The sequence below is a fragment of the Typha latifolia genome, chromosome 4, assembly GCF_019914945.1.
Source record: "Typha latifolia isolate L0001 chromosome 4, TyphaL0001v2, whole genome shotgun sequence".
NCBI classification, from domain to species: domain Eukaryota; kingdom Viridiplantae; phylum Streptophyta; class Magnoliopsida; order Poales; family Typhaceae; genus Typha; species Typha latifolia.
In genome coordinates this window covers 11,958,854-11,978,535 of record NC_133089.1, presented here as the reverse complement: position 1 = coordinate 11,978,535, position 19,682 = coordinate 11,958,854, and the positions used below count along the sequence as shown (strand labels likewise).

Genomic DNA, 19,682 nt, shown 5'->3' with positions numbered 1-19,682 from the left:
TTCTTGTGGGGGTGGGAGGGTAGATACATTTATACACAATTACTGTGAACATAAATCACTTTATCTTCATGTAACCTTGCTAAATATATATCTTATGCTTTGTGATAATTCTTTTTTTCTTTTTTAAATTAGTAGTACTTTCTAAGAAAATAATAATAATAATAATAATAATAAAAGGACACGAACTGCATTACTTAGAGTTAATTTTCATCAAAAGTACAAAAGGTAAAATTGATTGAAACTCTCGTTCTTTCTTTCTGTCTCTTAGTTAGTTGTCATCCACGCCATCTAGTTAGGAGGGAATAGTGCAGAGCATGTTCTTGAACGGCATTTATTAATAATGTTGAAGGTCATTGCTTTGTTGTGGAAATGGATATAATAATAGACATGCATGGGAGGTGGAAGAGTCACGTCCGAAGAAAAGGGTGGCGATCGACCCAAATTAGGGGCTACGAGAAACGTCACTCGTGCGCGACCGTTAAAACGATTAAAAAGAAAGCACGAAATAGGTACACCAAAGCCTAACCATCTCTTTCTTTCTTTCTTTCTTTCTTTCTTTCTTTCAATATTGCCCGTTTACTTTCTTCCTTCAATCTTGCCCCCTCTGCAATTTTTACAAAGAAATCTCTCCTCTTTCCCTTTATTTTTCCCTTCTTCTTCTCTTAATATTATCACTACTGCCTTCCTCTCTTGCCATTTGGGAAGCTCTACGACATTCCTCCTCCAATTCGGAACCTTTGCGATAGGTATGATCATCTACAAATCGAATAGTAAAGATTAAGTATTATTATAGAATAATAAACATAGTTCATTATCAAGTTTGGCTTTTGATTTTTTCAGACATGAACAGGGTGTTATGGTTTGGGTTTAGACATTCCAATTGGTGTGATTGTACAAAAAATCTGAATCAAATGTTCCCTGGCTTTGTAGAACTTGTGTTCCTATTGCATTGTATAGTGGAAATTCAAGTAGGAGAATTTTTAACCTGAAAATGCGTGCCCCTTGATTCAACTATTTGTCTATGAATGCCAATCAAGTCTATTATTTTATATTTTAAAGCTGCCACTCTTCTTCAATTGTTTTTATGTATCTACTTATTATATACAATTAACTTTTTTCCATAACTTCTGAGAATTTCTGTCAATTATTATAGCTAGCTACAAGATTTATGATTCTTTTCTTTTGAAGATGCTCGCACTTGGAGTGGACTTTTGCCTGTTGTTTTAGTAGATGGGGAAGATCGATCAAAAGCTGCAGATGAACGCAGAAAATTATGATCTTGATGTGAGTGTTATCTATGCTTATCTGTATCAGATTGCTGATAGCCTGATAGTGGTTTATTTTAGGTCTGTGTTAAGTGCACCTTCGTTCTTATCTTTCTAACTTAGCATATGATGTAGTAACTAGTAAATAATCACCTTGTTTAATCTGACAATAATAGTAATGAAACTAAGGAGATCTTTGTCACTGTGCTAATGTTTAGACTACTTTCAAGTTTTCTTTTTTTCTCTTGAAATCTATTTACTGCTTCTGGTTTTGTGCCAATTGCTATATAGAACAGATTGGTTCACCAGATGGTAGACCGGATGAATTTGAGGATGAAAGCCTTGTTAGCCCGGTGGCAGCCGCCAGGAAGGCATTTGGTGTGGAAGGAAGTCAGCATAATTCCTTTTCAGATGACGAACAACGATGCAGAATCAAATATTTAAGGAGTCAAATTATCAGAAGCTGTAAGATTGTAATACTGGAATCAAAGATTAACCTATTGATGCCTTGTGGTCCAGTAGCAGTCCTGACCAATTACATGACTGGTAATCATGTAAGTCTACTCACCTACATGTATTATGTCTCATATGATTTTACAGAATAGAATTATATAAAAGCTTATATTCTATACCATAATTTTGGTACCAATTACATTGTATTTTGATGCTTATATAGGGTTGGGTATTTCTACTGAGCCTATTGGGCATTATTCCTTTAGCCGAACGGTTGGGATTTGCTACTGAGTAAGGAGTCCTGTTACTCTTATATTTCTTCATGGCATTATCTGATTTTTCAGGTAGTATTTCTTCGAACTCTACTACATAATTTAATATATTTTGTCATTTGTTGTAGGCAGCTAGCACTCTTTACAGGCCCAACAGGTTTGTTGCCTCTCTTTTCCTTTTTTTTTTCCTTTTGGCAAATAATTTAGATTCAGTACCAACCATCATATAAGCCCTGATTAATGATAAACTCTAGATACAAATGATGTTGATCTGAAATAATATCTAAAAGTGATTTGTTTTAATAAGGGACAAAAGCATATTAAAACTTAAAATTTGTCATTATGATCAGTATGGTTAGCATTCTGACTCCTTTTATCTTCTCCAACCATTCATAAGTTTGCTGTTCTTGCTCCACCTCCTGTTCAGGATGTGGATTCTTTTCGAGTCAGTAATGATAATTTATCTTCAGTAGCTATAGTTTATTCTTGGGAAATATGTCACTATGAAACTTCATTAGTAATTTTATGTGGTTGAATTGGTGTTCATCTTAAGTAATAGTGGCATTGTCCTCATACAGTGGGTGGTCTTTTAAATGCTACCTTTGGAAATGCGACGGAATTGATAATATCAGTTCATGCTCTGAGAATTGGAATGTTGAGAGTTGTTCAACAATCACTACTAGGATCTATCTTGTCAAACATGCTGCTGGTTCTTGGTTGTGCATTCTTCAGTGGAGGAATTGTGTTTATTAAAAAGGATCAAGTGTTCAATAAGGTATTTAAATCTTGATTTCAATATTCAGTGATACTTATGAAGAGCAGAAATTTTTAACTGGCAGCATATGGTTTTTGTAAACATCAGAATCCTTGTTTTGTAAACCACAGGCAGCAGCTGTTGTGAACTCTGGATTGCTTTTAATGGCTGTCATGGGCTTGCTTTTTCCTGCCGTTCTCCACTATACTCATACCGAAGTTCAATTTGGCAAGTCAGAATTGGCCCTTTCAAGATTTAGCAGCTGCATTATGCTTGTGGCTTATGCTTCCTATCTCGTTTTCCAGTTGAAAAGCCATGCGAGTCTATATGATTTACCAAATGAGGTTGGTCCAGCGTACAACTTTGCAAAGAAATTTGATTATATAGATGATACTTCTCATGCTAGTTTCAGCATAACCTTTTCATCGTAAGTTGCACTATAAGTTTACTTTCCCTTTTGAAATAGTTGCAATTGAGCTGTATTACAGTTTCTATTATTGGTACTTTATCTGTGCTAATCATAACTTGCTTCATGTCTACTCAGATGAAGAAAGCCAATTAGTCCATCAGATGAGATTTATCTTTTGGTTCCTTTACAATCTGAGACCAATCTATTGGTGGCAACTAGTAAATTCTCCATAACAATTGAACTAACTGATTGGATATGTAGGACCAATAGATGCATAGGGTTGTTGGGGGATTTGTTACCAGCGTCAAGGTGTATGTAGTGATAGAGTGCTTGTCACATATATAATGTTCCATCACTGAGTTATATTTGCAGTTTCAACAAAAAAAGAAATTTTGACTTGTATAATGGTGATAAAGTCCTACATGAGCTAGTAAGTGCTCAAGGTCTCCTTTAGTAGGCCTTTCTTCTGGTGCTATGACACTATACTGCCAGTCAACATATTGAATGCAGATCAAAAGATTAATACACATCTACTCCATGTAAAGATTTTATATCTAAATTTAAAGGATTTGAAATGTTGTACAAATTCTTGTTTGCTTCCTCGCATTTACAAAAATAATAACTTTTAGCTCTTCCATCATAACTGTCTTTGTTTGTATTCTTGTTCTCATGGCTTCGGTTTAGATGATGTTTTCAAATCTTTGTGTGATTCAAGGTAGGAAGTCAGGATACTGGGAGCTTAGATGAAGAGGAGAGTGCTGAGATTTCACAATGGGAAGCAATCATCTGGCTTGCAATTATGACTGCATGCATTTCAGTCCTCTCTGATTATTTGGTTGATGCTATAGAGGTAGTGCTTCTTAGTTCTTACATTATTTGTAAAAATTTACTTTGATCCTCTATATACTTGCTCTACTCCAAAGTTATGATATCACAAGAATAATGTAAATTAACCACTCATCATCTTCTGACTTCTGGGCCTAGTAAACTATCAGAAACATTGTTGATCACAGAGCAATAAGTATTTGAATCAGTAAGGATCAGTAGAAAATACAGCCACCTTCTTGGCTGGCAATTTAGACGAGAAGTGCAAAGAATCCAGATGAGGGGAAAGCCAATGGCTTAAATATGTCAAGCTATGTTCAACTCTACCAAAGATAGCAGAAAAACTAATGGAAGGAATATTATTCTGTGATAAGAAAGCTTTAGTCTCAAGTCATTCATATTTCATACAGTTATACAGGCATATGTATTCTCACACAGACCAACAGAAACACATATATGCACGCACAAGCACACACGCTCAAGCATATTAACACACTGACATGCACATACACACGCACATGGATTGCTATGTTGGGCATGCCGACTGGCGCAGGTCAGAACATACTGAAATTATGCCTTAGCGCCATTGATACAAGGGAGTTTCTTGGTACTCACTGTTCTGTCTCGTGTCACGACCCCATGCTAATCCATATTGATCTGTGATCATAGATAAAGCATTTTCCTCTGTTACTACAACATAATTACTATTTTTTTGTTATTTAGTTGCTGTTGTACATGTTCATGTGAAGTGACCGACAGAAAAGAGTCCCTGATAATGCTTTTTTTTCCTTCTATTATTCCAAGAATTGTACTTTGAGTTAATATAGTTGTCTGACTTGTCTCTACTTCTGCTAAACTATTTTAAGTTATACTTTAATTCTTCTAACACTGTTCATCCTTCATTAAGTAATTAAACCTCCTAAGATTATCTTAAAAGCTAATGTTATAGGGTTAACTTGACGTTCTTGTAAAAATATATGTTGTTGTGTTCAGATTTGTGACCAGAGAGGCATACTTTATTTTAAATCCTATCTCATCTACTTCATTAATGCAGCATAGGAATGTAGAGCACTCTATCTTATCATACGGTAGTTTGATAAAGAATTTTAAAGGACAACATTTTATGAGTTTATCCTTTACTATCTTCAACCTTCTGTTCTAGTATTGTCTTACAACTATTTTTATGATCAACCTTTTATTTACTTTGGGATTTGTTCATGAAAAATCAGTAAACCTCGACAGCATGATGCTTGCCCACAAATGTGAGTTCTCATGGCCAGCAAGGTCGTTCAATTTTATGTGTGTGTATGTCATCTGTAGTTGCAGTTAACATGCTTCCATGTCTATTTGTTACTAAATGAATGATGACTGTTCTGATAGTCTGACGTATTGATAAGATTGCTATTCTTTTAGCTTCTTTCATCTGTTGTTTAATGTTTTTTTTGTTGTTGGTCCAATTCCTTGTTGTGCCATTAACATTAGTTCATGGATTACTTTTTTGTAAATTTTACAGGGGGCTTCAACCGCATGGAATATACCAATTGCTTTTATAAGTGTTATTTTGCTTCCCATTGTTGGGAACGCTGCTGAGCATGCAAGTGCCGTAATGTTTGCCATGAAGGACAAACTTGTAAGTTTCTTTGGTTTTTCGGAGTCTAATTTCTTCTGGAATTAGACATTTAAACTCAACTAATCTACTTGGGTATTCATTAGGACATTTCGCTTGGAGTTGCAATTGGATCATCAACACAAATATCTATGTTTGCGGTAAGTAAATATATCCGAATATTTTGCTCCAACAGTAGCAATTTTCTTGTCTCAGTTGATGATTGCTTCTGCTTATTATAGTGCATTTATAGCTTAGCTTACAAGTATTGTTTTAGGACTGATCTGGATTCAAGTAAATGAAATGAGTATCCTCTTTTGCTCTGAAAACACTAAAATGGTAGAATATATGATCTTCTCGCAGTCTAGTGAGAAGCATCATTAGTTACTTGTTAATTAATTATTGTTTAACGATTAGTTATTTTGCTAACCTTCTTGTATGTTTGCATGTAGAAGTATCAGTAAGTTTCTTTTGATCTACTTATAATAGTAAGATTTTTTTTCGCTTACATCTCTCTCTCTTGTATTATATTTGCTCCTTCAGATTCCCTTTTGTGTGATAATTGGGTGGATGATGGGGCAACCTATGGACTTAAATTTTCAACTTTTTGAGACAGCAACTCTCTTCATAACTGTACTAGTTGTGGCTGTCATGCTACAGGTATTTCACCTCAGCTATTATAATCTTACTGCTTGCATCCAAACTATGATAGAGATGGCATTGACAACTTCATTTTCAGTATCCTTGTCCAACCACCAGTTCCTATTTCTTTTGCAGAAGTTTCAACTTCTGCAATAATATCCATTCTAGCGATTTCAAAGATTAATTCTGGCATCCATGTTTGCAGTAATTATCCATAATTTGTTACTTTATTTCAGGAGGGAACTTCTAACTATTTCAAAGGGTTAATGCTCATACTTTGCTATCTGATAGTAGCTGCCAGTTTTTATGTACATGTCGATCCTACTTCTGCTGGTGAGTTTCTCATTCTTGGAATTCCTGTAACTATTTTATTATGATTTTTGAGAATCAAATTCAATGATACAATTATATTTTCCTTAGAGAAATACATGATTTATTTCCTAGTTTTCTCTCCATCTTTACGAAGTCTCTAGGACATGAGCTTGAGAGTTTTCTCCTTTGACCAAACAAGAATTTTACATATTTCCTCGTCTTAGTCCCATGGGTATGTTTCAGGCAGTAGGTTTAGCAGAACCATTGCTTTTTTCCTTTTTCTTTTAAATAGAAGTATTAGTATAACTATGAAACTGGAAGGAGACCAACCTGTAACTTTTCATTTCCACAGGTTGCACTACAAGAAGCTGTAATGTTTGCGAACAGTTAATGATAGCTTTGGCTTATAGATAATTAACTCATCAATGATAATGTCTAGATCATCTGAATTTGATTTCAACAATGACTAATGCAATGGTACACTCTGTTTGGTTATGCAGAAGATAAACCTCCGGAGAACTAGGAAATACTAATTCATCTTTTCTGAAAGACTTGCAAGATACCACCACTTTTGCTCCTGCAGTGCATCATTTACAGCAAGGTTGTGCAAAACTGCTGGATTTTGCTGCCATTTGGCGTGTTGCTGGGACTTTCAGCTGAATTGTGCAGGCTAAGATGTATATGTATTAGAAATCCCATTTATTCTTGTATGAATGTCTAGATTTTGGCTCTGGTTTTCTCAGAAAAAAGTAATTATCTTGAAAAGTTGGTAATTGAATATATTTTATTCTACTTGAAGGAGAAATTTTATACAAAGAGCACAGGTTCTCGGAGATCTACCAGTCCTATATGCCCTTGGATATTGCAGGAAGTAGAAGCACAATTGTCTGTTTATTTGTTAAGAGAAACCATCCCAGCTAATATTTTGCAAAAGAAAAATACTGTGAAGTGCAAAGCTTCTAATGTGTGCTGGAATAATATCTTATAAACTTGTCTCTAGCTCTATGAGCATTAGTTTTCAAGTGTATTAAGATTTTGCTCTGTAAAATAGGCTTTGGAAAATCACTTTTAGTGCGTTCGAACCACTTTTTAGTGTATTTGAATTCTCTTCCAGAGAAACACGTTCTAAGTCATTTTGTTTTCAAAGTTATTAAAGTTATTTGATTTATCTATTTAGATATACGGTGACTTTGTATAAATAGGGCTAATGCTCCTTTATCATTCAATGAGAAATATATTCACTAAAATCTTCTCCTTTTCTCCTTTATCTTCTCTCTAAATTTATTCTAGATTTGGATCTTCTATGATTACAAAAATAGTTAGAACTACTTTTCCTACAACTGTGCACCAATATGTCTCGAACTTTATGATTAGGATCACTTTCTGGGTACTTAGAATTATTGCATCAAAACTTCAAATTTACTTCTTTTCTTTCTTTACAATCAAATGCAAGAAGAAAAAGGGAAAAAAGAAGAAGACGAAATATTAGGCAGTAAGAAGAAAGGTCTTACATTCTTTGGTTTGGTGAAATTATAACTTATCATCTATCTAAACAATGAATTGGTAGACCAAAGTACACTACAAGGTCAATCAAGCTGCATTACTTGGATTATTTACTGGAGGAACATTCAATAGTATCATTTGTTTGAGCAAAAGGAGTCCTCGACCGAAGCGAGTCAATAAGAAAACTCCCCATGAGAGGAAAGTAAAATTGAGGGGTAACATATTTTAGGTTTGGCAGTTTGAGTGATAAACCCTAGTGGTGCCTGATATTCAGGGCCTAAGTTATAGTTATACTAAGAATCAAACTAGCTCATATAAGGGATAAAAGACCAACTTGTTCCAATTAACTTGTTGATTGGTTAGATTAAACTATTTATCTAACCAGAGTTAAGCACATCACAATTGAAGGAATTCACTTTAGTTACAATTAAGAATCATTAGTGAACATCATATGACATAATTTGCAATTAGCAAAAATAGTAAAGACTTCAATATCCTCATCATCCATTTAGTGTTCAACAAATCAGATAATACTTTAGCACACATAATAAATGAATATGGGAATATGGGGTGTTCCTGTCTAAGGCCACACGATTCTTTCATCCTATGGGGCATCATATCATTTACAATAAAAGCAAAAGGTAAGAAATCAATACAAGTTTTAATCTAAGAAATTTAAACATTCAAAAAACTCGTCAGCTAGCCTCAAGGACACATCCAAACTAAGCCTATCATAGACTTTTTTTTTTCTCATATCTTCTAATAATAACATGTGGATTGTCTCTATTACCACACTGCATAAAACTGATGATTCTTGAGCCAAAATGGTGTTGTCTATTATGAATCAAGCTGCCATGAAGGCGAACTACTCAGCAGTTATTAAGTTTGGAAGAAGAGGTTCATGTGGTTGGCCAAGGTTTTAGTAAGAAGCCGATCAAAGACATTACACAAGGAGATGGGACGAAAATCATACACTGTGGATGGGTTAGGAACCGTAAGGATTAAAGTAATATGAGTTTTATCCTCATCAGCAAGCAAGCAGTCGAATATTTAGAATTCAACATGATAATGAATCCCCTAAATTAGAATACCCTAAAATGTCTTAATACTTATAAAAAAAATTCAACATGATAACTATCAGACTCGAGGCCTTATCTTTAGGCATAGCAAAAGGGGTATCACTAGTTTTCTCAATTGAAAAAGGCTTGATGAAATCATCATTATACGGCGGCTCAAGACTCACAAAGACGACCAATCCAACATAGTGTGGCATCTAAGAGACATGTTCTAAATATTGGCATAAAAATTATAAAACAAAGCCACAATATCATCCAAGTTTAAGTCTAATATTGAAATATCTCCAATACACCGTGTGCTTCTCATGTAAGGTTTCCCTCATATACATCATCACCAAATAAAATTAAAATAGTAGAAACAACCATAAAACTAGCAAGCCACAATATGTTTATCAATAGTATTTAAGCGAATAGAGTGCTTGAATATAAGGTATGTGCTGAAATTAACTATAACAAATGTAAAAAATATAACACAACAAATAAGAGAGGCATATTGCCCTATTAAATCAGCTACTATAGAAGCTCCTACCGTGACTACAATTAATCTGTATCATATATCAAATATAGATAAACCTAGTGCTCAGCAAATAACACCATCACTAACATAATTATGCATAAAAAATTTTATAGTATGACAAAGTTTAAGCATTTACGCCCAATATGATAAGTATATAAATAGCAAAGGATGACATATAGTCAAACAATCTCAGACTCATCACCATGCGATATGTATACTCATGTTAAAGGTCAATCCAACACATAAATGAATGATGTACTTATCCTCAATCATCTCTCTATATGTTATAAGACAAATATCAAGCCATATTAATTAACATAGCTTGGCTCTTATACATGCTACTTTTACTATATTCATCAACCCACCTGACTATCCTGCTTTTCAATCACCAGCTTAATACCCCTAAGGTGTTTTAGCCTCAGTCAATTAATGGTATAATTGCTCATCACTCGATGAACAATAGCTTGATTGTTTGGGATCCACAGACTGAGACCTCATGCGTAAATCCTACCATATAATATTATATTATAATTTCTCCTCTCCTTACCTAGATCTAGGAGGTGCCCGGTATTGTCAAGATAAATAAGTCACACTCCTTAAGATAGTGCATATATGGATGCGGCATGCTATCATATAAGTCAAATATCAAACGTCAATAAGCATAATTGAGAATATCATCATCATAGAAAAATTAGGTGTTATATTGTATACATGCTATATAAGCAAATTACTAATACTTCGAACAATAAGTACAAAAGAAAAAAATAATCATGTTAAATCAATATATGCAACTATTAATGTAAAGCTACTTGTCATATGTAAACTATTCTAGAATACAACCTAATGTATCGTAACAATTCACAATAGCAAGGGAATATAGTCTACTTGCCTAAATACGCTAATTTCCCTATGATAATGCCTCTAGTATATAAACCTGACCTATCTCGAATTTGAGCTAATCTTAGGAAGGTCTATGATAAATAATATTTTACTACCAAATTCACAAAATAACTAATGAAAGCTAAATGACTTAATGGGAGAAACATGGCTAAATATGGCCTAGATCACTCGAGCCGAGCAAGCCTAACCAAACTCTCATGGGCTTGGACTCGGGCCAAGAAAGCACAACCTAGCACATTCAACCTTGCGCTAAGCCAAAATAGCCTAAGCAACTCGAGCTGGAGTCGGCCTCGTCTAAACAAAAGGGCTCCTCCCTTTTCTTTCCCATATCACTCTCATCCAAGCATCCATTGAGAGATAGAGGTGATTATCGGGCAAGTCAAGCCGAGTTTGGGCGAAGCTTTCGGGTCGACTAGGCTTAAATATTTATTCACAGCCTGAATCACCAATCAATCGAACCAGACTAGGTTCAAGCCAGGATAAAATACTATTACCTATTACCGCCTGCTAGCTCATTAGATATCAGACCTACACCAAGCATAACAGGCCTAGTGTAATGGGCCAAATTTAAAAAATATTATATCTTATCGAGCGGAGCATAATAGGGCTCCATAAAGATATTTTAGTTATCTTTTATAAGAATATACTTATATATTGATATTCAGTTTACTTAATATCCAATGTGAAATTAAAAGATAATGTGAATAGACATGCATAACAAGCTAAGCCATAGGTAGATGTAATAGGTTGGACGAACAAGGATTTAGCCCATGCTACCCATCACTATCTCCGGCTCGGGTTGGGCTTTGCCCAGTTAAATTTGGGTGAGTTTGGGTTGGTCGGGCCCTATGATCACCTCTGGTGAGAAAGGAAGGTCGACGACGATCTATGGCTGATTGGCTAAGATAAACTAGAGGGAAAATAGGAAAATCATCGAGGGACACAATCACATCGGGACAAGGCCCCACACTAATGACAACGGAGGCAAAGAAGACTAAAGAGGAGATTGAGATGGTCTGACATAATAGTGGGACAAGGCAACACTGTTAAGCTATGGGCCAAAATGAAGGCGGCTAGGAGGGTGATTGACAATTGATCATATTCTAAAATGGATGGCAATAGCAGTTCATGTTGGTCAAAATGGGGCAAAAAAGAGCACCACCAGTAGGCCTACCCGGCCATTGTTGACTATAGGAAGGTGGCTCATATCAGAATAGCTCACCTAAGTAAACTGTCTAACCTTGAAAGTTTTCGACCCGAAGCACGCCGGCCAGCCAAATCCACTTCTCAATCTGGCGATGAGGAGCAAGACAGAACACCAATCAAGATGGCAAACCACAATCTAATAGGAAGGAGAAGAGGAGGTCTCATTGATGGCTATAACATTGGTATTGCCGCTGAACTTCATCCATGGCGGTAGAACGGAGGAGAGGAGAGCGTTTAAGGTGGGGGTGGGTGAAAGATACGCCTGACTGTGAGGGAGGGGGAAAAGGGAAAAGAGAATAAGAGAGAGAGAGAAAGAGAGAGGTGGCATGCTATGCTCAACTCGAGGTAGTTGCATGCCAATGGTGCATGCTATAGAGCAGGCTAGAAGCGAGGGCCAAGGTGGCAAAGAGGAGAGTGTTGTGCAAATACCCAAATAGGTGAGAGAAGCAGAAGCAAAACCCTTCACCCTCAAACAAATCCAAATGGAATAACAATAATTTTGGGCAAACCAAATATTAACAAAGCTAATATCAATATCAATATAAGAAATCCAAATACAAGATGTTAGTTATAGAGCACTTCAAATACCCAAGGTAATCACAAATATGAACACCAAATAGATGCAAACCATAAAGAGAAAAGAGGGAGAGACATGGTTTACGTGGTTCGGCAATATGCCTATATCCACGGGCGGAGCAATCTTCAATTTACTATGCAAATCACTAAATACAAAGAGTTTACAAATTTAATCTCACTCCAAACAATGGTGGCTCTCTCCTATAAGTTTTTCTCTCTTGCAAAATGCCCACACCAAGCCCTAAAACCCAACATTTCTATTTATAGGGATAGTTCAAATTGGGGATTTCCGCGGGGCATTCGAACGCGCCTAATGCAAATGTAGACTGGCGTTCGAACGCCAAGGCCCTGTTCGAATGCCTGCATCAAATTTGCTCTTGGGTTCAGATTCGCGTTCGAACGCGGCTGGGCCATTCAAACGCCTGCATCACCCAATCTCTATTTGGAAATTGCCTTTGAACGCCCCAGGGCCCTTTCGAACGCATTGGCACATCAAGTCTGCAAAATGTAGAAATCTAAATTTGAGCTAAAAATCAACAGAGAGTGCATGACCCACTTGAATTTTTTTTGAGGTGTTACAATTGTACTTGTCATAAATAAAATTTCAACTCAAAATTTTCTTACTTGCCTACAACCATTAAATCGAAGGTGGTGCCAAACCTGCAACCCATCCTCGCTCGCAAGAGGCCACCTCCATATGGTTCCTCTAAGAGCAACTCCAACCAGGCTCCAAATTCCAAATTTGGAGCCCGGTTGAACTCTAATGGGGCTTTAAATGAGCTCCAAATTTGGATCCCCACCATGAAAATGGAGCCGGACTCCATTTGTCATATCAACTTTTTAAAAATACCAAAATTGCCCAATAATTGTTATATTCAATTATTTTAATTCCATTTGTATCCTTTGTTAAATAATTTAGTTAGTTAAACTGAGTATATAATTAGTTTTACTAATCATTTTTTAACAAAAATAATACCATTGAAAAGGTCTCATCGAGACCTTTAAAATGAGTCTAATATTAAATTATTTTTGAGTTAATTTTAATTTTAATTTTTTTTTATTTATAAAAATGAGTCTAATAAATTATGTATCCTAAAATATAATTACTCAAAATTATCCCCAATGTAAATATTAAAAATTAAAATATATTAGATATGAAATACATTAAAAATGAAATACATCAAATAAAAATTATATTAAAATTTATATTCCTTCATTTCCGTGCCTTTTCCATAAGCAATATTCATTTTCATTTTCAAGTCGGAGGTTCATCGCAAGAAGGTGAACACAGTCAAGAAAGAGAAGGTGGCTACGGAATTGGAACCGGTGGCTACGGAAATGACTTACCAGAATATTAAACATCTATTGCTTTTATTATGTTTGATTAATTTCTGCTTATTTTAGGTAATGTAATTTTGATATTTTTAGTTAATGACATGTAATGCTTATTTCGATATTTATTTCGTGTAATGTAATTTCGATACGTTTGATTAAAAAATTAGTAATTTAAAATTACTTCTAAAACTATTGAATATTAATCTTATTTTAAAGATCTCGATGAGAGTTTTCTAACCATATATTTTTTAATAAAAAATAATAACGCTAAAATAATTTATTAAGTAATTTAAAATAGCTAATATAATAATATATATTATATTATTATTATAATATATATGTAGCACCGTGCATTGGAGTGCACCGGACTCTGGGCTCCAAATATGAAGCAAGTAAGTACTAAATCATGTTAATAGAGGTACGATAGTAGCCCTCAAAGTCCACTCTTTCTAACAAGCATATGCTTTGATTGCTTCTCTCATATTGCACGACCCATTCAGTTTTACTTCACGGGACGGGTCAAACAAGTAATGTGATCTTATGTCATGTCCAGGGAGACGTTAGCAATTTTTACCTAACAACAGGGGGTAAATTATAGAATTTCCACTTCATATTTATCAGTACGTTATCAACTTTCCGACTTTCCGCCGAAAAAACATCGAATCATACGATTCGACCTGCATTGAATTTCTCGGTCTTCTGAAGGGCGTTTTGCTACTTTTTCAAGCGACGTAAGTCCCGTGAAACGGTTAAACTTATCAATCATCCCGTTCCTATTAGCCTTTTTGATCTCTCGGACTGCGAATGAAGCAAATATAGTAGTTTTATATGCAATCAGAGGGGTTGCAAATGCCAAAAGGAGGAGGGAGCTTTTTAGATCATTAGATCTTATCCGGCAAAGTAGACAGGAGGAGAAAAGTAAAATTCTGAAGAATATTGTCATGCAATTTGCAATTTGCCTTGGTTACTGATGCTTTACTGTTGCAATTTGACTGGAATTTGCAGATGGGGGATGAGAAAGAGAGTTATACAGTGGATGATGCACTCATGTCCATGGGGTTTGGGAGATTCCAAGCCCTAGTTCTTGTTTATTCCGGCATGGGTTGGGTTTCAGAAGCTATGGAAATGATGCTACTTTCGTTTGTTGGCCCGGCTGTTCACGCAGAGTGGAAGCTTTCTTCTCATGAAGAGTCTCTGATCACAAGTGTTGTTTTTGTTGGCATGCTAGTAGGGGCATACTCTTGGGGCGTAGTTTCAGATAACTACGGGAGGAGGTAAATTTTTTCTTTCTTTTGGGTACATAGGACTTCATAGATATTCTTGTGATCAAATAATTGTTATGACTTCCTTCTTTTTAATTAATTCCTCTTGTTTCTCATTGAATAATACACTTCTAACGATTTTCTAACAAAAAACCCATATCTCTGGTGAAATTATTGGAAACGAGAGAGCCAGAATTAGGGTCATATATGCTGGATTTTAATTGGTAAATTTAGTAACTTCCTTACCAATAATATGGATATCATGCTGAAAACACAATTGACTGCGGAATAAGCTTCAAAAAGCCTATTCTTTAAAAAAAGTTCAGGCTAAGATGTCGTTAGATTGACCTATTTCCGATAATAACTAAAGATTTTGCGGAGATGTCTTACACCTTCAAAGGTATTATTACTCTTTTTCAGGACAGGGTTCCTCTTTACGGCACTAGTTACCAGTGGAGCTGGTTTCCTCAGTGCCTTTTCACCTAATTATCTCTGCTTAATCGTCCTCCGTTTTATTGTTGGTGTGGGATTGGGTGGTGGGCATGTCCTTTCTTCTTGGTTTTTGGAGTTCATTCCTGCTCCAAACAGAGGTACTTGGATGATTGTTTTTTCCTCTTTTTGGACTATTGGCACAATCTTGGAGGCTTCACTTGCATGGGTATGGTTGCTTTTCATTCTATTGGTTCGCTTTCATCTAGTTGTATAAGAAATGTCTCTTGACACATTCTTTGTTGTGAATCCTATATTTTTTTTATTTTATTTCATATGAGTCAATATTTGATGCTCTATGTACTGATATTCCTATATGTTAGCAGTCCCCCTCATAACGTTAAACATTTCAAATGGAACATAACAAGCATTTTTATGTTCTGTCCTGTTCCTTTTCCTGATCTAGCCTTTTTCTACAGGCATCTGTTTTGATTTTTTTTTGCACCTTAAACCACGACAGTGGTTGGTTTTTGTCTTCACAACAAGGACAAAATTCTAGAACGTTCTGAATGCATTTTCTAGCTGGTTCTCCAGATATGATCTTTCTTCATTCAAAAGATAGACTACCTCTTCGCATTGTTATATATCATCTCTGATGCCAAAATTTATTACTTATTAACTGTTTTTATGGTGAAGTTGTTTAAATCCACTTACAGTCCTTGTTGAAAGTTGTTTTTTCTCCAACTCAACCAATTAAAATTTTCTGGTTTAGAATACTCTCATGCCATATTCCCCCTTTACCAATATGTTCCAATTTTTCAGGCTATCATGCCAATATCAAATTGGAGGTGGTTACTAGCTGTATCCTCCCTACCATCCTTCCTTTTGCTAATTTTCTATGGTGTTGCACCCGAGTCACCAAGATATCTCTGCATGAGAGGCAGAACACAAGATGCAGTGCATGTTTTGGAAACAATGGCTAGAATGAATAGCTCACTTCTCCCTTCTGGTATTCTTACTTCTGCTAAGAGAACAGAGGTTGATGATATCCTTAATTCTTCAGAGGCCATGCATCTTATTACACTTGAAAAGCATGAGTCCATAACTGATGAGGATAAGATCTTGAAAATCACAGGCATCAGTGCATTATGTCAGCTTTTGTCACCTAAGTTAATCAGATCGACTCTTCTTCTCTGGATCGTTTTCTTTGGGAATGCTTTTGGATATTATGGCATCGTCTTGCTAACCTCCAAACTGAGTGATGAGAATAGGAGCTGCAGAAAAAATGAAATGCACTCAAACCACCTTCAGGATACCAACTTTTACATGGATGTATTCATAACTAGCTTTGCAGGTATGGTTTTCTTAACTATATTCTTTGTTCTCCCTAATAGTAAAGATTTAAGCAATTTTCTATTTAGTAAAGTCTAACTATGTAACATCTGAAATTTTTTCTTGCATCAGAGATTCCTGGGTTGCTTGTTTCAGCTGCATTAGTGGACAGGGTTGGTCGCAAAATTTCAATGTGGGCAATGCTTTTCATAAGTTGTGCTTTTCTAGTTCCACTGTTATTTCATCAGAAAGAAGCAATAACAACTACTCTTCTATTTGGTGCTCGGACATGCGTCACTGGAAGCTTTAATATTATTTATATATTTGCTCCAGAGGTAGCATGCTTCACTGTGTTTGATATTATATTTGTGAAAGTTATATTTTACAATTCAGGATGATTGATTGTTGAATAAATGGGTAAAGTAACATACATAGAAATTATTTTCATTTATGAACTACTACATGGAGGACAATTCAATGTATGGATAACATACTTAGTGTAATACTATTTTTGCATACATATGTGGCATGTGTAGTATATATAGGATGGGGCTAAGAGCCAGCCATAAGGCACATTCTCCTTAAGCTCATACCGCAATACAGAAAGTCAAATTTATCTGTTAGTGCATGATATCTTCACATTCCAAGTAAAATAGACTTGAATTTCTGTTCACTTCAACTATTTGTATCAAATAAAGAATATGATCTACTTCGAATATGAAATAGAATTATCTAATATTGATATATCTGGTCCAGAGATTGTGAGATAGATTTGCAGATTTTCTTCTCTATAAGCTCATTGTCAAACTACAGAAACATGTTAAAGCTGATGGCTCATCTTGTTGCATGGACACTGATATGTTTGGCATAATGGCATGTGACTATAATTTCTCTTTCTAATTATTTTACCACAATAATCTGCAACTGGCACAAACACAGCATTCATTCTACACCTAGGACCTAACTTTCTATCAGCAGTCTCTATGTGAGATTGGCCCGGTCGTCATGTATCTATATTATGTAGCATCATCTACATAACTGTACCTGTGTTGATAATACATATATTCATGTATTTTACCTTGATTTCTATACTTGCAACCTTTTTTTTTTGTTTTCTGGTATGTGCATATGTGATCCTTTTCAGCAGCTGTGTACTTGTTAGGATAACTCAAGATTTCGGTAGACTGGATCTTTTGTAGTTGTAAGTTATCTTTTGCACCCTGCCTGTGGTGAACTAGAATTAGAAGTGGTACTTTCCACTAATAAAAGATCCTGCAAGGGAATATAGTGAAAGGGTTTATATATAAAGAAAGGATGAAGAAAACAATGTATCTTTAATATTTAATGAACTTTAGTTGGCAAAGTGATCTCTTTATGCAGGATTTCATTAAAGTTTGATGAAAAATTATGGCTTACTTACTGCTTTCTCCAGCATATATGGATGACCAGCAGTTGATTATTATTTGAGTCATTTCACAATGCAAATTGCAGACTTATTTGGTGCGAAAAGTTTTTATTTTATTTTACTTTATCTTACCTGTAATTTTCTCATGATGCAGTGGTCTAAATTTGTGCTTAGTGGGCAATAGCTCTATGACTGCTTAGATATGCTTTTATTGAATCAAGTGTTCAAATTTCTCCTACTTGAGGAAATTTAATGTGACTTATAAAACCTTTGATCTCAATCAAGTTCTTTTGTCTTCTTTGTAGACATATCCAACATCAGTCCGCTCAACTGGTCTTGGAATTGCAAGTTCCGTGGGGAGACTTGGAGGGGTTGTTAGTCCACTTGTGGCTGTTAATTTGATAGAGAGCTGCCATCAAATGGAATCAATTCTTCTATTTGAATTCATACTCTTTCTTGCAGGATTGGCAGTAACTCTCTTCCCTTTTGAGACAATGGGCCACGATCTAAGTGATTCTGTAAGCAGTTCCAACTAGTTGGCGTGTTTTCTTATGCATTATATGTCTATATATATGTGCATAAGAACAGGAAATATTTTATTCTTTACAAAGAAACTGATTTGTGGACCTTCAGAATGTTTAGTCTTGCATGGCTGTCTCCATTGGCGACTTCGCAATTGAATTTAAAATACAACTGAGGGGGGTTCGGTTGAGAATTGCTTCACAATAGATCCAATAAAATAAGCCTTAATATTATGATGTCCTCCTTGAAACTCCAATAAAATAAGCCTTAAGATTATGATGTCCAACAAAACTCAGTGATAATGAAGAAGGAAAAAAAAGCTAACTGGGTGAGCAATCTTTGGTACCCATAGTAAAATATATATTGCTGTGTAAACTACCGAATGATATATTCAACGATTAATATACATTTATCATTTTCATGTACCTAAAATTGCTCATAAATATGGCGATTCCTATTAAATAAAATTGCTAACTCAAACAATAATTTATATATATATAAATAATTTTATGTGGATAAGAAGTCGCATGGTCCCGTAAATAAGTTTAGAACTTATTCTCTTAAATACAACCAATGTTTGGTGAGTAACTAAGAAACCTTACGACATTGTTGGAAGGCCTATAGAATGATGGAAGTGGCACGCCCTTGTCAAGTATGCGAGAGGTTGGAAACTTGGAATAGAGCCAACTCTCCAGTACTGGTTGGTATTAATAAATGGGTTTCTTTCTTCCATGCTACTTCATGAACTAGTGATATGCTATTTGGGTTCTATGATGCCTGAGGGTAGCCGGTGGATAATTCATTGAGATACAAAGAAACTAGTTTGAGAATTTGGAATAAAAAATAGGGTCACTAAAGTCTGGAGGTACTCATGTTAATTGGATGAAAGATTTTTTTTTTCTTCTTTAAATTAAAAGAGCTATTTAGTAATTGGAACAGTATATATATATATATATATATCAAATTGTCACCAAGATAATGCTTTTAGATGTCCTTTGTTTATGATGATTTTGTAGCATAAAAATTAAGGGATCATTCACTTGTCTAATAACTTTCATGTTAGCTTAGCTATGCTCATTTT

General features: G+C 35.2%; 2 protein-coding genes and 1 long non-coding RNA gene across 4 annotated transcripts; all 3 read left to right on the top strand.

The window, feature by feature from the left end:
- Positions 1 to 612: 612 nt before the first annotated feature.
- On the top strand, positions 613 to 6,244 carry LOC140785982 (vacuolar cation/proton exchanger 5-like; the record flags this gene model as incomplete). Its single annotated transcript, XM_073134143.1, has 11 exons — positions 613 to 746; positions 1,189 to 1,284; positions 1,562 to 1,819; positions 1,942 to 2,009; positions 2,119 to 2,147; positions 2,569 to 2,765; positions 2,876 to 3,088; positions 3,869 to 4,003; positions 5,492 to 5,608; positions 5,692 to 5,745; positions 6,128 to 6,244. Coding segments are annotated over exons 2-11 (1,242 nt in total), but the record flags the coding sequence as incomplete, so codon positions are not given.
- Positions 6,245 to 6,303: 59 nt separating this feature from the next.
- LOC140786923 (uncharacterized) lies at positions 6,304 to 7,671 on the top strand. Of its 2 annotated transcripts, XR_012108717.1 has the most exons (3): positions 6,311 to 6,559; positions 7,039 to 7,245; positions 7,338 to 7,671. It is a non-coding gene; the product is annotated as an uncharacterized lncRNA (long non-coding RNA). The 2 variants fall into 2 exon arrangements; XR_012108716.1 differs by having other exon boundaries at positions 6,304 to 6,559; positions 7,039 to 7,354.
- Positions 7,672 to 14,426: 6,755 nt separating this feature from the next.
- LOC140785635 (organic cation/carnitine transporter 7-like) lies at positions 14,427 to 18,714 on the top strand. The gene is made up of 6 exons (XM_073133579.1): positions 14,427 to 14,569; positions 14,657 to 14,925; positions 15,334 to 15,571; positions 16,165 to 16,696; positions 16,807 to 17,009; positions 18,385 to 18,714. Exons 2-6 carry the CDS (start codon positions 14,657 to 14,659, stop codon positions 18,613 to 18,615), a joined length of 1,473 nt encoding a protein of 490 aa, XP_072989680.1. The 5' UTR covers positions 14,427 to 14,569; the 3' UTR covers positions 18,616 to 18,714.
- Positions 18,715 to 19,682: the final 968 nt, after the last annotated feature.